At 40.6% G+C, this 17,837-nt stretch overlaps 1 protein-coding gene across 1 annotated transcript in view; it reads right to left on the bottom strand.

Moving 5' to 3' along the window:
- slc4a11 (solute carrier family 4 member 11) overlaps positions 1-208 on the bottom strand; it is a gene marked incomplete at its 5' end in the record, with an annotated part of 84,131 nt that extends 83,923 nt beyond the window's left edge. The window contains one exon of the mRNA XM_083885843.1: positions 172-208. Within this exon, the coding sequence (XP_083741969.1) occupies positions 172-208 (37 nt within the window). The remainder of the gene's footprint in view (positions 1-171) is intronic.
- Positions 209-17,837: the final 17,629 nt, after the last annotated feature.

The following is a 17,837-nucleotide window of genomic DNA, read 5'->3' as shown; positions in this document are numbered from 1 at the left end:
CTGCCCTGAAGTGGAGGTGGGCTGCACATGTTTTGCACAGGGAGGTTCTCGGATTTCACGGGGTAGTAACAGGGAACCCCGAGGTTCTCCCAGTGAACACTGCTGCTGCTGCTGCTGCTGTCGTGCAACATCTGAGGAGCAGCTTCCTCTCAGAGCTTCAATTCCACTTACCCGAAGGCACGAAATGAAGAACTTTGTTGGTCTCCATGGCTGAGCAAGTGAAAATGCACACTTCCTCTCTCCGGCAACCTCCTCTGCTTCCCCCCCCCCAAGTCAACCCATCATGGTTGTGTTATCCTGTACTGATGAGTGTGAGATCACCTCTGCTCCCTTTGCTCGGCTCTGTTCTGTTTCTGACTGCCTCTCAGACACATGCAGTGACTCAGCCCCACACTGCCTGCCCGCCCGCCTGCTCACCGCTGGGTCCTAGTGCCTTTACTTTAACTCCTCCTCCTCCTCAGTCCATTCCTTTAATCCAGTCGCTCGGCAGCCTGTGGCAGGGCCGGAGAGCAGACAGGGCAGACCTCGTGTCACGACACACCTCCACATACTCTCCTGCTCTCGACACATTGTCATTTTCCCTTCAGAAGAACACACCTGAATGCCACGAGTCACTTAGACAACACTTTAGATTAGGGAACACATATTCACCATTAACTAGGTGATAACTAACATGCATATAAGTTGCATACTGGTCCTTTATTAGTCAATATTAAGCACGTATTAACACCTTATGTAAGAACAATCTTAATTCATGTCATAATAGAGGTAGAATAAGGTTATGTAGAATAAGGTGTTAATGTGCTTAATGATTATCACTTCAAGCTCAATGCAATTTAAGGACCCTGCATTATTCTCTCATGCACTCACAGAGCTTGTATTTCTGTTTTCTTGGCATGAAGAACTGTCTGGTGCAGCGACGTTTACAATTTATAGCCTGTGGCACAGGTTTGGCAGAAATAAAAAAAAATAAAAACCCAACCACTGCTGTATCAAAAAGAGTCGACATGTGCAAACAAAGACAAACTGACACTCACGAGGGCGGATTGCAAAGCCGGTTCAGGTGCTATTCATTCACACGTGGAGCTGCAAAGCCAGTGACGCGACTCAGATGAAACAGCGGCTCATGAAAATAAGCTTCAGTCCAATAGATAATCATTGTACAGCTCTGAATCTATTCCTCCCAAAGACAGGGCTTGATACAAGGGCTGCAAAGATTAATTGGTGACATTTTCTGACACTTAATGGGCCAAACAACTAAATGAATGGAGGAAATAATGGACAGTTAAATCAGTTGAAAACAATTGTTGATTGTAACACGGCAATGATTAATAAACTATTGTGATTATCTATTTATCATTTTTTATCTGTTTTTTTTTATTATCAAAGCATTTTTTCTAATTTTTTAGCTTCTTAAATGAGAATATTTTCTGGTTTATTTGCTCCATATATATAAAAAAAATCATTATAAGAGTTTAATTTTGGTTCGTGGACATCGTATTTTCGAGATTCAAAGCACAGATCAACATTTTCTGGTTCATAGTAAAGTGAGAAAAATGCAAAAAAGGGTTCATTAACATCCACCAATAATGTAAATGAAGTTATATGAGAATCAAACAAGACCAGGCCATTTTCATAGGCTCAAAATAGTGTATGGGATGGATAGTAAGAGCACACAAATGCACACAGAAATTGCTTCATGTACACTACGTCGAGTGAAAAAAAAGAATATTACGTTATTTTTCGCCTCTGTATATGATTATTGAAATCCTGTGTCTTATACACATGTTCAGTATGACTGGTGCTGCATATACAGCACCAGTGAGGCTCTAGAGAGTGAAAATAAGCACAGATATGTTGATAAAAACCTCTGGAGTAAGTGGCATCTTAATGGACCTCTCAAGCTCCAGAGGGAGAATATGAATGTGTTCTCACATAAAAGGCTGGAGGTGTTCATACGTATGATTCCCCCCCATGTATATGTTGGAAAGCTATATGTGAAAATGGTTTTGATGTGCATGAGTGAAATCACTGATATACTATACTAAAGCACCAAGCATGTACCCAATTCAGACCTGCTGTTAATCGAACACGTTTGCCGTTTTATCTCATCATAAAACAGCCATTTTTGGACAGAAAGCTGTACATTCATAACGTTTCATAATTCACTGCCGGTCAAAGAAATTACACAAAGACACACAGGAGTTGTTGATCCACTGCTGCACATGTTCAAGTATGTTATTCTTTGACTTCTGTGTTTGACGTTATCGGTTTAGATTTCCCTGAAAGGAAGGGCAGGTTTTACCTTAAAGGCACAAACTGAATAAACGAGGCAGCGAAGAGACCAGAGGGCTCCATGTTCCTGCAAGCTAAAAATGCAGATTTTTCTCTATGGAGTTTGGCGTGGGAGAGTGAGGAGGAAAAAAGTGTGAGTTTTAGGCTGGCTTTATACGACAACGCTCCCGGGTGAAACCAACAACATATTTTGTGTACCTTTTTGTTCAGACGGCGACGGCGTTTTTGGGGCTTAAAAATGCTCCAACGTCGTGTTCCCGTCTAAAGAGTTGAAAACGCAAAAGTGTGCTCTGAGCTGCTCACGCTGGCTATCCTCCCGTACGCGTTGACGTCAGATCCATGTGCAGTACAGCCAAACAACAACAAACATGTCAGATTATATCCATCAGTCGGACATTCAAGTTGCTTTAGCTGCTACTTCGCGCTACTAGAGAGAAGTAGAAGGAAGTTTCAACGCTCCTGTGCTCCTGGTGTTGTTGTATGGCAGTGCTTCACAGTGCCACCTAGCCACCTGGCATGCATACTACATCAAATTTCACACACTTTTGCGTCACTGTGTGCATGCAGATTTCCACCCAAAGACGCTCGTCTAAACGCGAAATAAAAAGTGGGAACGCGACGCCCCACTTTTACAGTTTGTGTTCAGATCGTTGTTGTGTACAGCTAGCCTTAAAGGGACATTGTGTAGTATTTATTGGTTTATATAACCCAAAATCCACTTTTTTATACATATTATGTTCTCCTGCATTGTCTAGTCGCTGTGTAATATTCTTTGTTTCATTTTCGTAGTGTATCAAAAAGTCATGTAAAATAACATGGTCGTGGGCCGCTACTGCATTGCCACAACGCCATGTTTCTACGGGAGCCTGTATAGACAAACGCGAGAGAACAAATCAAGCGTCGCTTTACTTGTAGCGGAAGTCCCGCCTCCACTCTCTCCGCTTCGTCTGCTACGGCCGCGGTAGCTCGCCCTCTCCCTCGCCTCACGAACCTCATCTGCTGACACGGAGAAAGACGACGCAGACGACATTTGACCGGCTGAGGATACCGTAGCGCTCAGGGAAGGGAGGGGGTGAGCAGAGGAGCAGTTCTTTGTTGTAAATTTCAGCCTCTCCTCTAGATGGCACTATAAACTACTTACTTCACCTTTAAGTGTGAGATAAGGCAGCAAAAAGCATATTCTAAACATGTTATAGAATTTATTGCTTTACAGGCAACGTTTTAACTAACAATGAAAAAAACTCTGAAAATGTGAAGTCACACAAAATGTGTCCACTCTCCACAAACTGTGCCACTAAACATCACTTAAACTTCAACTGTAGCTCAGCTTCATTATCCTTCTTTAATATTTGCTGCTGTAATGATTTTTTTTTCTCTCCATGATAAACTCTATTCCCCATTAACTGCCACTTAAGGGAATAATAAAATAACATCAGGACGTGGTGCAGCCAACCTGCAGTTATCGTCCATTTCTTTCTAGGCCAGTGTTGCTGCCTCTGTTATTAATATTTAGATTTTCATTAAAACCACAGAGCAAAACAATGCTTTTTACTGTCGGGCTGCAACTAATTAATATTTTTTCATAATTGATTAAGGAGAGAGTTGCCTGTACATAGTTTCCATGATTTGACCTGTTTTTAGACATTGAGAATGGCCTTTTAAACATGTTTTATATTCTTCAAATTGCAAATATAACATGCAGAATGTGGCATTCATGTACGACTACAGTGTTTTTTTTGTTTTTCTTCATTTTAAATTGTTAATACGTTATTTTAGCATCAAGTAAATTGACAATAACTGCCAGATATTGAAAGTTATTCTGGAGAAAATGGGCAAAAATCACTTTTTATGCCAATATTTATGCCAAATATATTTTAATTATTTAAAAAAAACACTCAAAATTGATTATTCCATTATCTAAATTCTACTACTACAAAAAATTGCTCAGTGTGAATATATTATTCAAAATACAATCAAGATGGTGACTTTGTTGAATTTTTAAATCTCGAAGACACTGAGGCTGTTGGATCAAAAAAGGAAAAAAAAAAGGGAATTAATTTCCCGCCCTGATGTAAATGCTCTGTGAAAGGTCAGTCATTTGCATAAGCCTGCATATATAACACCGCTGTGTGTGCGGTATGGCCAGTGGGTTTTTGCTTTGCATAAGAACTGTTGCGCTGCAAGAGAGCAAAATGCGTCACTCACTGAGCCAGGGTGCTTTTTCTCCCCGGAGGATAATTCAGTGTTCTCATCCGCCGCAAACCTACAACAACACACGCAAAAAAAAAAAAGAAAGAAGAGGCCCAGGTGTCATGATAGCTGCGCGCTTGTTAAACACAGACTGGCATCACTACAACCAGTGTTGCGGTAAACGCTGAATAGGAGTTGACAACCTGGAAAACACAGCTGTAGTCGTTTGTCACCTACAGGTATTTGAGGAGATGTGTGAAAGCGTCGGGGGGAGATTTACACTCGCCGGGAAAATTCATTTCTCATTAAGCCCGGGTGCAACTGAGGTGGTTGTAGTGTCAGTTAAGCGCAATAAAAAGTGTAACTTATAAAAAGAACTACGACAACTACTCCTATTAAAATAACTACTATATCTGGTTGATGGTTGTACGCTTCAACATCCGTTTTGACATCTAATGGAAGCATTTTTTGCGTTTGATTCATGCAAAATTAAAAAAAGGAAGAGTTATTATTAGTGCTGGGCACGTCAACAGGGTTACAGAGATTATATTATTAATATATTTTTTTTGTCACTTTAAGCTCAACGCACTTTAAGGACCCTGCATTTCTCTCTGTAGCTCTCATGCACTCACAGACGCGTTTCCACGACAGCTGACCGGAAAAAAAAAAGATGCGCATGACATCACGTTTGCGTGACTCCCGATTGTTAAAAAATCAGTTTCCAAAATAACGCAGTTCAGGCACCATTTACCAGTTAGCTCCATTAGCTCCTTTAGCGCCGTAAGCACGTCTACGGTCGAACTGGAACGGTCTGTTTATCAAACGGAAGGAGCAGTGCTATAAATAACCAGCGTACATGTGTACTGCGTATGTGTGCGTCAGTTTTTAAAGGTTAGGGTTAATATAGAGACTTATTTTAACAATCAGCACTAGTTATTATCTTCAACTATCACTTAAAAGAAGGAAAGGATATGAAGGAACAGCTGTTTACTGTGAGTAGTGTACGCAAAAAAGGTACCATTGGGTACTGTTAAAGGTAAAACCTGTAAACTGGGCTGATATTTGGCCACAAAAAAAACGGTCGACCCCTAGTGCTGAATTCCAAGTACTGCATTACTTTAAATGACTTTTCCACTCTGATACGAGCACATGGGGGGAAAACTGAAGAGACTAACTAAAATATACAAAGTGCATGTTGTCATTGCTTGAGTTACGGTTTACGATGCATTCCTGAAATACCACGTAGACAAAGCCTACTTTGTGACATCATGATAAACTGTGGCCTGAGGCGTCATCATTTAAAGACCTGCCCGACCATTTTTGTAACCTCCTCCCGTTCACTTACACTAATGAAGTCAACAAGCAAACACTTCCAAGTTAAAATTAAACGTTCACTTAACCTCAGCGCTCGGTGTCAACCGTAACTGCATCTGTAAGCCGTGACTCATTCCTTTTTTTTGGCAACTCTTGGGGCTAGTGGGAATAATCTTCAGACACAACATTGATATATGATGGAGGCAACTCTGTTTTCTTCTTACATGAACTCCTGCGGTGGGAGAATTCTGGCTCTTTAGCTGCTAAATGCTGCGTCTCATGTTTGGTGCTGAGGTAATGTACTGTGGGTTTTTAGAACCGCGGATGATTTGGCCAAACAAGAGAGAGAAATTTCGAAAACTGTCGAAACTCAATACAGTGCTCCAAGACTGATATGGAGATGAGTATTTCTGGATGGTTAATGGATGCAACAAACTCCAAACTCCCCGAGTATGTCCGGTAAAAAAAAAAAAACGGACACATCAACCACATCAAGACGGATGTGTTCGAGGAGCGTGTGGGCGCTTGCTGTCAAAACATAATGAGCGAGGGAAGATGAAGTTGTGTACACATAAATATTTAACTCTTTTTCACACAACTCTAATTATAGCTGCTGCAAGAATCTAGTACAAGACATCTGTTACACAACGGAGAAACGGCTTTCATGTTTAAGACAGGACGGCGCAGCATTACCTCATCTACAACTATTCATTTCCACCACAGCAATTTTCCACTCAAAAATCTTGGTCGATATTACCTCTCGGAGTGGGTAGCGAGGGTTGGAGGAAATGAACAGAAACATGTTCTCCTCCTTATTAGGAGCTGGTGTTATTTACCTGTTTTTTTCACCAGTGAGTGTGAGCAGGCACTTTGCAGCAGAAGAACCTGAAGGACAACGCACGTTAAGTGGCATCGTTGAAAGCCTGTCAACGCCACATGCTGCGTTCAACTGTTTCTGACACGGCAGACCCTCACGAAAAAACGCCAGCACTGTCAAAGTGTGGAGCTCCTGCTGTGTTCTGCAGTTTGAAAATCATAAAACACTTTAAATTAGAGAGACCATGAGGTAGGACAAAATAATAATCACTGGGTCAGATATCGGATAGATAGAAATGTGAAATCCTACACATCGCATGCTTGACTGCACAGACTGTAAAAATGGAAATAAAAATGTCATATTTGGGCTGTTTATTTCTTCTTTTTGAGAGAACAATATTTGTTACACAAATGTGTTTTTAACAGATTTATGGTCTAAAATGACTGCATCAGACTAATATCGCAGTATCGTTAGACACTTGACTTTGTGATATCGGTATCGGACACAAAAAAGCGGTATTGTCCCATCGATAGGCCGAATAAATGAGTTCTTGTTTGGTCCATAAAACGTCGGATAATATTGAAAAAACCTTGTTTAGTTTTAACGAGTTCATTATTATATGGCGCAATTATTCAAAGAAAAAACAAGAAAACTGTCAGTAGTCGATTAATCCTGGCAACCCTAATGGAACGTCATCGGTAGACTGCGTGTTTCATGTCTGTTTTGAACATATTTGCCATTTCTTTATTGGGCAGTGATTACAAATTAGGAAGTTTACGAACAACTTCGTAAAAAGTGCTAATTGGCATGGGACGATATACACAACTGTATTGTGCGTTGGTGAGTTTTCAAGTCACACATTTAATCTGAGTTGAATACTCATTGAAAATACGGTATATAATTGCAGTGCAGCACAATTGTAAAATAACGATTGGAGAACCAGACAAATTCAGATTGGTCAAATTCTACTGTGAATACTCCAGATTCTGGTGCTGCACATTAAGCGTGGGGGAAATAATGGATTCACATAGGAATCCTGATTCTGATCATCCACGATTCTGAATCGATTCATAAACTTCAAAAATCGATTAAAGTTTTTTGTTTTTTTAAGTTTCTTTTTTGAAAAACCACACAAAACACCAGTTTGTGTTATTGGTGTACAGTTTATTTGTGTAACTTCTGGGAGAAAAAGGGCAGCTAGCCTAAGCTTTTATTTATGCAAGTTATTTTTTTGTACAGCAAGTTTTTATTTGTTTTGAATAAATAAATGTTAATTTTTGTCTTAAGTTTGCCTTTGTGTGATCATCACATTATCACAGAATCTTATACGAACTGTATTGTTTGTTGTGATGCCATAATTTGCCATAACAAACTATGCATTCCATACATTTTTGAATCAAGAATCGTTTGAATCGAGAACCGTATGAATCGAATCGTGACCCGAAGAATCAGAATCGTATCGTGAGCCACACCAAAGATTCACATCCCTGCTGCACATATTTCACAATAACACGTGTTTAAAATAAGAATGTATGGTATCAGGAAGCTGCTTTTACTTTGACACAGGAACAGGTCGGTTGTGTTTGTGACAAATGTAACACAAACTGAGTTAACGTGAGTGTCTGAAGGAAGAGGGAGAGACAATAAAGTGTGAATCTCTGACCCAGTTTTTAACTGACTTCAGTTCCTGCTACAGGAAAATGTTTAAATAGTCACATCCTGTTTATTGTTTTTTTTTTCCACACATTCAGCGTTTTCTTTTATTTTTCTTTGCCAAGGGAAGTCTATAAATTACGATAACTTCGGATGAAAACTACCGTCATCGATTACTTAATAACTGAAACAATGAAAATAATCATTTGTTCGCAATGATGAACTTCCTACCGCACCCGTAAATTAAATCCATGTCCATTCTCACTCTTCGTCAGTGATAAATGGCAAATTATTGCGAGTTTATTGGAAAAATGCTCTGTTTATACTCAACACTTTCTACATGAACATGTGTGAATTCTAAAAGGTTCAAAAAAAAATCCAGCCTCAGCTGATGATGAGTTTAACCAAAGTCTGCCTGCGTATGCGTTTCTGCTTGGAGCAACACTTCATTCTTCAATCTCACAGGGTAATTGGCATCAAAATGTAGTACCGTGTGTGTGTGGGTGTGTGTGTGTCTGTGTGTGTGTCAGTGTGAGAGTAAAAGAAGCTGAGCTCAAATTTGAGTCTGTGATGATCCTGAGTGCACAGAGAGGTCTCTGGAATGACCCTGAAGCTATTCTGTGGAGAGCCATCATCAGCGGGTTCTATGAAGCTGGAGGTGGGAATGGCCTCTAGCTAGCGCGCAGCTGGGCGTGTGTGTGTGTGTGTGTGTTACTGTGTGTGTGTGTTACCGTGTGAGTGATGAATCATCACTTGTGAACTGCCTTAACGACTAAAATGCAATAAAGTGAAGACACAGAGAGGGAGAGGGGAGAGTGTTTTCGCTGTTGGGACCTTTGAAACCAAATGAGCCCCCTACTGGCCAGGGATTAAATCTGACCAGGATTGTTTTGAAGATACAATATGTAGCATTTCTACGTTGCTCGACCTGATAAACGACTCCTTAAGTAAGTTAAGCAACCAAAATGTGTTTGTTTGCTTCCACTTAATGGATCTGCACAACATGTTACTTTATAGATCACTCAGGGCAAGCCTTTGGGGGCTGTTTTTTCTGTTCTGGGTGAAATTTCACAATTCAATTTGTGCACAGGAAAACACAAAATGGCAAGTTGTTTTTAGCGGTTTACACCTTTTCCAAACATCAGAGCCGGAGCTGGCCATCTCCTTGTTTCACAACAAGCCCCACTTGGCAAACAAAGCTGCACAGTGTGTCAACAATGTGTGTGTTTTACAGAGACATGTTTATGTGGATTATTTTCACGATTATTCTACTAATCTAACAATAATTGCGCAAACAATGACATTTCTAAAATATTATTTAAGTGTCTACTACTATAAAAGAAAGCTAAGTGTGCTAAAGCAAGTTGTGCCTGAAGTTAGGTAGAGTTAGGGGGCCAAGACTGTCCCTTAAAAAGAGACGGGGTAGTAATGGTGTCTTCCATTTACATCGACGGAAGTCACAACAGGGAGTTACTTCAACTGGAAGCTAACCCTTGTTAGCAATTACCAGTTGATAACAACGCTCAACACACAAAAACAATGTTGCAACATGTTTACGGACTGACTTAATGTGATAGAAATCCAGTTAACAGTGAAAGTAGCGGAGTCTTTTCACTTTTGACGCAAGTGGTAGCCATTTTGGAATCCTGAGAGGTTGCTCTGACTTCCCTGAGTTGGAAATTCCAACCTGAGGGGAAATTCCAGTTGAAACTTCCAACTAGGAACTTCCGTCTTCTGACTAAAACTGGAATGCAACATTAGGTGAGGAGTTATAGGAAATAAAGTATGCTAAAGTTGTTGCTCAGGTGCTGCTAGCTTTAGTCACGAAAGCAGAAATAGGAGCGATGCCTGGATTGTTTATGTTATCAACAATGAGTGGAACTAACGTAGCATCATTCAACGCTACGCTAGCTTAGCTTGTCCATACAGCAGGACGTTTACTATTCTATATTAGTAAACATTAGCATTGTTTCATTTGTGTAACAATGCAAAATATCAAAAGTCATTTCTGTGTCAATGTTTTTTTGTCATACGCTTACGACAACTCATTGTAGCATTGTTCCGTAAACCGGTTAAGGAAAACGCACGGAATTTCGTGAATGCTAATTTTTTACTCATACAATGATACAATTTGTAGTCAGAGATCGTAGAGTGCTGTGCTGCTGCTGCTGCTGCTGCAGTACACGTAGCGTCCTTTTGTCCTTGTGCCAGATGTCAGGATGTGGCGTACAACTCATTAGGATGCCAACGCGCACCTACGCCAGCGGTAGGACTTTTCACTTGGTGATTTTAAAGCCCGTCGAACCCTGCGTCGAGAATCCGCTCAGAGGGGCGGCTGCGTCTGCAGCAGTGTGGCGATAATTGTAACACGGTCCACGGCCGAGTAATGGTGCACAAACAGTGACGGCTATCGGTGTGACGGATGAGTCATCAATCAGTGAGGGAATCCTGCTCCCTCCTTTTTGACTGGGAACAACCTTCATTAGCAGCTGTGCATGAGTGTGATTGTCTACTTTGTGCATGTGTGTGGTCGTGCTTTAACTACACCTCGGTGTCTGCATGTGTAGGCGTCCGTCTTCTGTTTCTGTCCATGTGTAGGCGTTTATTTTGTCTTTGTGTCTTGTGTATGTATGTGTGTGTGTGTGTGTGTGTGTGTGTGTGTGTTATTCTCTTTCTTCAGCATCGTCTTTGTTGTTGTTGCTGGAACAGGAAGAGAAAGCGAGGCACTGTGATGATAATAATAATAATAATAGCAATCGGGAATAAAGGACTGAGGAGAAATTAAGGAGACAGGGTGAGGAAGATGAAGAGGAAGAGGAGAGCAGATGGTTCTTGTTACTCTGCTGCCCGCACACATCACTGCAGGAGCTATCAGAATATAGTCTCTCGCAATTCCCTCTGTATGTGTGTGTATGTGTGTATGTGTGTATGTGTGTGTGTGTGTGTGTGTGTGTGTGTGTGTGTGTGTGTGTGTGTGTGTGTGTGTGTGTGTGCGCACGCGACAGCGTTCACCACTGAGCAGTGAGTATTGCTGAGGGGATGAGGGCGTATTTCAGGTCACAAACTAGCTACAGATTTAATTTGGAGAAGAACAACTTGATTATGTTCTCAGGGAAAAAATTGTCTCGGGGAAATGTAACAGAGACGACGCCGGCACAGAAATGGAACGACACGTGCGGCTCCACCATGAGCGTCGTTTTTGTGAACGACCGCGGTCCGCGTCAACCCCGACGGAGGCCGAGGCGTCGTTACGATTACCTGTAGTCGTACGGCAGTCTGTGCACGTACGCGCTCATGCTGTGGTCACATTAACTCAGTGTTCTCCTGCACTCGCGGAAAGAAAATGGAGGAGGTGAAAATGCTTGGCTGACACACACAGTTGGATTGAGACAGACTTTTGTGTGAGCGGAGAAAAAAAAAACACTCAAGGTCAAGTTGGTATCACGTGGTATTTCTGCCCTAAAAGGAATGTGAATGAGCTCCTCTTTGTGCCAGTGTTTTTCCGAACAATTATTGTGTGTTCTCGGTGTTGTAATTACCCCACTTATGAGTTTCAATGTTGTCAAAGCTGTAGTTTTTACAGTTTTCTTTACTTATGTCTATTTTGGGGGTGAAATTTAATAAGTCGTACACACAGTACAGTCCTAGTTGTGGACGTGTTGATTTGCAGTTGAAATACCAATATACGCACATCCTATAGAGCTCCAGACATCACATGTGACTTTGTTAACGCCGCCATGTTGGCAGGAAAAGCTTCAAGTTTCAAGACATCGACCGACATATTGCCAGAACTTGATAGACTGAACATCTCTGACTCTTATAACGCCCCCTGGTGCTTTTTCTTGAGTAATAGCAACAGCCAGAGTGGAGAGTATTCTCGATCTTCATAATTCCCAAATCAACTTTCCAGTAAACTTTCCCCTGAACTTGGACTCTGTACCTGATACAGGGTTCCTACACCGTAGTTGACATCAAATTCAAGGACTATTCAATGACTTTCCATGACCAATGCCCTAAAATTCAAGGACTGAATGTGCTCACACAGCTTAAGACACAGCAGGGCATGAAACAGTAGGTGGCGTCGCAACAAACAAGGGGAGACGATTCCCTAAATATCAACGTAACTTCTTTTTTTGCACAAAATTCAAAAACCTTTTTTTCAAATTTACAAACTCAAGGATTTCAAGGGCCCATAAAAAACATTTTCTGCAACACAAGCAGAATTCCCCCTCTCTGCCGCTGACACTGAGGAAACGCATATTGTCACTGTAGTATTTCACTGATAGTTGTCTTTATCGAAATGGAAACTGATTCGCTGCAGTAACTCAGTCAGCTGACCGTTAGCAGCTTAACGACGACTCTGGTAAGCTGCCAAGCACTGTTATACTGTCAGATGACTACGAGGGGATCAAATCAATTCAGCGTAAGCCTTTGTTTACCAGTGTCATTTTGTAACGGCGTATTGCGAGATCAGTGCAACATGTGAGGAGCGTGCATCATCTGCGAACATGTCATGTGAGAGACTCAGTCACACATTAGTCTGATTACATTTCTATACACTCTGCGCAAAGCTCATGAGATGAAATTGTGTTTCTAAAACCTCAAACTCCATATTTCTGCTAATTTTTTAGAAAGCTTTATAATCGCTTTCCCTCCTCTAGGGAGATTTTAATTGAATTTAATTTCTGTTATATCGTTTGGAGATGACTTAAACTGTCTACAAGTTGACTCCTTCTGCACAACACACCCTCAGCTCAGCCTAAGTCTAGCATGACCGTGAACTGTGAGCTGCTTCCTTGCCTTCCCCTCCCTCGCAGAGCAACAAATAAATAAATGTCATTTCTGAGGAACGACCGGGCTCACAACGACACTGTCGCTCGTGATCGCATCACATGACCTCATGGCAAACACGCTCTACAAACAAAACTCAACTCTTTGTCTTATGCCTGTTCTGTGAAACAGAAATGTATCACATGTTTGACTGAAGTTTGTCACACACTGCATCCATTTTTCTTGCTATTAGACGAGTCATTTGACTTAATCATCCGCTGTGTTGATAATTGTTTCATCTTGGAGTGTTATTTTAAATAATTAAATGACATTTTCTGGTTCTTAAATGTGAATATTTTCTGTTTTTGTGCTCCATAGTGTTAGTGTTGGGCTGAGGATCATTTAGTTCATCTCTTTAATTTGAGTAAATATTTCCACTGTTTTTATCAGCCTTTCTTTACAGTGTAACTTATTACAAATATGTATTTGTTCCCTATTTGGTTAGTCTTTCCATCTATAAACTGTTGTGTCGTTAATACCCATGCTCTTAATTTGGGTGTATATGGTTGTTTCCAAGCTTTGGTCACCTGCTTCAAGGCAGTTGCTCTCACTATATTAAAAAACAAGTCCTTTTCTTTTATCTTTCCTTTTAAATAACTACCTAACCAATGTTGTGCCTGCAAAGGCTCAAAAATGTACTTTTTGTTCATCGACTGATTGCTTGCTCCATAAAAATGTCCAAAAATGTTGATATAACCTGAAAATGATGTTCTCAACCTGTTTTAATTCTTGAAAACAAAACAATCAAACCCATTGATCGACTATCAAAATCCATGAATTGTTTCAGCCCCAGAGTACACAGTAGCTATGACTGTCACCATGATCAAAACACAGTACATTACTATACTCATTGTAGTCACTCGATGTCTTTTTTTTTTCCTCTCCAGAGAACGTATTAAACATTGATGTTGTGATACGAAGTGACACGTGCACTGATAGATGATTTCATTCGCATCCTCAACCCCATCTGTTCGTCTGACATCACATCTCTGAGTACATTTACATTCACTCATTCAGCTGAGTACCCTGCAGCTTGATTAAGCTGCTGGTAATGGCTCACTAAATCATCATTGTGTATCCAGTTTGAGGTACATACACACCGACCGGCCCACCGAGTGAAAGACGCGCGTGAGAATGAACCATTGCCTCAACATACATCTCAATAAAACAGAAAGGATTGCCGTTATCCAACACTGTTACACGTTAGCCGGTTTTTCAAGCTTCATCGTGTGTCGTGCTTTGCCCACAAACCAAAATGATTCCATTTTAATGATTTCTTTTAACCAATTAATTGACAAAATAGTCTTTGCAGCCCTGCATTAAACAATTTCTTTTTGTATTTACGAGTTTTGAAGCTTCAGTTGGTGGTAGCTGGAGCTGGTGGTCTGCAGTCTGACAGAATCAGTGTTCACATGTCTAATAACAGCAGTGTGTGCTCCAGTGAAGTGTGACACAGTAAATCCCACCGACTCACTTAAAGGAAACTCACCTGAAAACCTGCATGACAGTGTCAGGGCTCAACGACTTGGACAAAATCATCTAATTGGTTGGAGTTTTTTTTTTTCAGTAATATTGTGACACAATATTTTTTATTATGTGATATTGGTTCCTGATCTTCAGTGTTCTACAGCAGTTTGACTTTTCCTCAGTGTCTCTGTCTCGGCAGCATCTGCTGCTCTGCTGCTGCTGACAGACACTCTGTCATCTGTGAGCAGCACATTCACTCCAAACACAAGAGAAACACTCACTCACTCACTCACTCACTCACTCACTCACTCACTCACTCACTCACACATATATTCGCTCTTTCACTCACACATTCAACTACTCACTCAAACATATTAACTCACTCACAAACACACTCCCACATACAAACACTCACTCACACAAAACATATTCACTCATTCACTCACAAAACATATTCACTCATTCACACACAAACACATTCACCAAGTCACACATTCACCAAGTCACACACTCACTCGAACACACTCACCCACAAACAAACATGTATTCACTCCCTCACTCACTCCCTCACTAACACAGAAACACCCATTCACTCACACGCTATTACAGTATTAACTCACGCAAACACCTATTCACTCCCTCACTCATTCACTCACTCACTCACTCACAAACAAACACCCATTCACTCACTCACTATTACAGTATTAACTCACAAACACCTATTCACTCCCTCACTAATTCTCTCACTCACTCACTCACTCACTCACACAGAAACACCCATTAACTCACACGCTATTACAGTATTAACTCATGCAAACATCCATTCTCTCACTCAAACACACACCTTCACCCACTCACTCACTCACTCATTTAAAAACAGTATTAACTCACTCAGACACAAACGCCTATTCACTCCCTCACTCACAAACAGACTCACTCACTCACTGACAGTTAAAAAACATCACTTTATCACAAATGCTTATCATTGTTCAGCCACCGTGTGGAAGTTTAGAGCTTGATCTGAAAGAGGAGGGTTGTCAGAGTTAGTTAGTGAGTGAGTGAGTGAGTGAGTGAGTGAACACACTTGCCCACAACAACACAGGAGCTGCACCAGCTCGCAGCCCTGCTCGCTCACTCGCTCAAGGACACTATTGACTTTCCTCGCCTAACGATTCCCAGACGCTCTGGGGTTTGAACCAGCAACCTCTTTGTCTGGTTTCTCTGTTCCGTCATTGAAACTGAATCATTTTGGTTTGTGGACAAAAACAAAGACAGATGCGTATGTTCTTTCATATATAAAAACAGCTTCACTGTCTTTATATAAAATATAAGGATGCTACAAGGATGTGATTCATGCACAAGTGACGACGCAGATGAAGAGTGCTTGATCATTTCTGAGCACGATGTGGAACAAACAGCACGAGGGATGATGTTGCCCTCTGTGACACATACACACTGCCCTCTGCTGGCCACTGCAAAGCCTGAAAACAGGTTCCACTGCAGATTTAACAAACCTAAATCACAAAATCTTTCTTTCTCTTTTTTTTTTTTTTGGTACAATGTTCTGGATAAAAATGAGCGAAAATAAGCAGCAGGATTTCGGTCCATCTGTCTATTTAAACGGCCAAACTAAAACACAGTCCAGTGTGTTTATAGCTTAGCTTAATGAGCTTAATGATGACACGGTGGTTATCTAATCCAAAAAGTGGGATTGAATAACTTCATATATACAGTATTATGTGTGTGGTGGCCATCTATGGGCTCGCCACCAGGTGGGGCTAATCACCCTGTCGGGGAAAAAAGAGAAGATTCTGTCTATAATTAACAAATTATACACAATAAATATAAACTTGTGCAAATTATGAAGCAATATCAATTAGGGTTACACCACTTGTTCTAATAAATCAATTACTAAATTAATCGTCAAGAGGTTTACAGCAGGATAGCGGTGGAGAAAGCTACATGAAGAGATGCTCCACCCACGTTCAATACGTAGACTTTATGCACTCTGTTCTCTATGTTGTGAATAATCAGAGAAATCCTGTACTTTTCATGGAAATTGATCGCAGAATCGTTGTATCGTGATATTGTTGGTTTCGTGAATATGATGGTATCTTATCATGAGGAACCCTGCGATTGTTTGTTTAAAGGTTGTTTTGTGGCAATGGAGAAAGTGTGCCGACTCTACCTCGTTTGTTTTCGCTCTGCAGCTTCGGAAGGAAAAGGTGAAGTGCCCATAATTCCTCTATTGATAAACAAAACATTATCATCTCAACAGGGCTCGTCTTGATGGGCTAGTCAACGACCTTTGACCCCCCCCCCCCCATTTCCCCTCCATGGTTTCCCCTGTGATACACTAACACACACACACACACAGAGAAAGAGATACCTCTGCACAGGAAATGTTTGTTGTCTTTACATTTCCTAAAGCCCTTTATGGGAAGTGATGCTGACACAGACACTTTTAACTTTGAAGTGAGGGAGTGAAACAGTCAAATCAGCAGCACAGATCATTCTCCCTCCTCCTCCTCCGTAAATCACTGAAACATTTTTTTGGCCGTGATCTGCCTGGAAATTGGGCTTTAGTCTTTTATTAGGGCTGAGTAATGTGGCCCATAAATAATATCTACATATTTTTACTAGGGCTGTGCAATAATTCAGTATCACTATATAATATATATATATATATACATATTATGTATATATATATACGAAATATATATATACATACATACATATATATATATATATATGTATATATATATATATATATATATATATACACACACACACACACACACACATATGTACTTCAATATAGTTTCCTCATTATCACAAAGGTTCAGGTATATAGCAGTATTATGTTTATGTAATGTGCAAACACAGTACATAGCCATATACTTGGGCGTATTCAAGTATTTGCTTGATTATAAAAAAGTAAATTAGTTATCAGCGATTGCATTTATAAAAAATAAAAAAAATCCAAAAAGTGTTGCAGTAGTGATGGAATTTACATGTTTTCTTGAATGCATCTTGAAGCTGCTCCTCTGGACTCAACCTGCTACAAAATCCACAGACGAGCTGACCATTTGAATCTGGTGTGTTTGAGCAGGGAAACACCTACAACATGCCGGACAGTGGCTCCCCAGGACCACGAGTGAGAAGGCCTGGCATACAGTATATTTTTAATCAATATGTAATTAGAACTATCATAACATTTGATAAATGCCTCAATGCCACGACTGCAACAGCCTTTAGAACCAGGATAGAT

The sequence above is a fragment of the Microchirus variegatus genome (genome assembly GCF_963457635.1).
Source record: "Microchirus variegatus genome assembly, chromosome: 2".
In the NCBI taxonomy this organism is placed as follows: domain Eukaryota; kingdom Metazoa; phylum Chordata; class Actinopteri; order Pleuronectiformes; family Soleidae; genus Microchirus; species Microchirus variegatus.
Note: the sequence above shows the minus strand (reverse complement) of the source record. Positions and strands in the feature narration are given on the sequence as shown.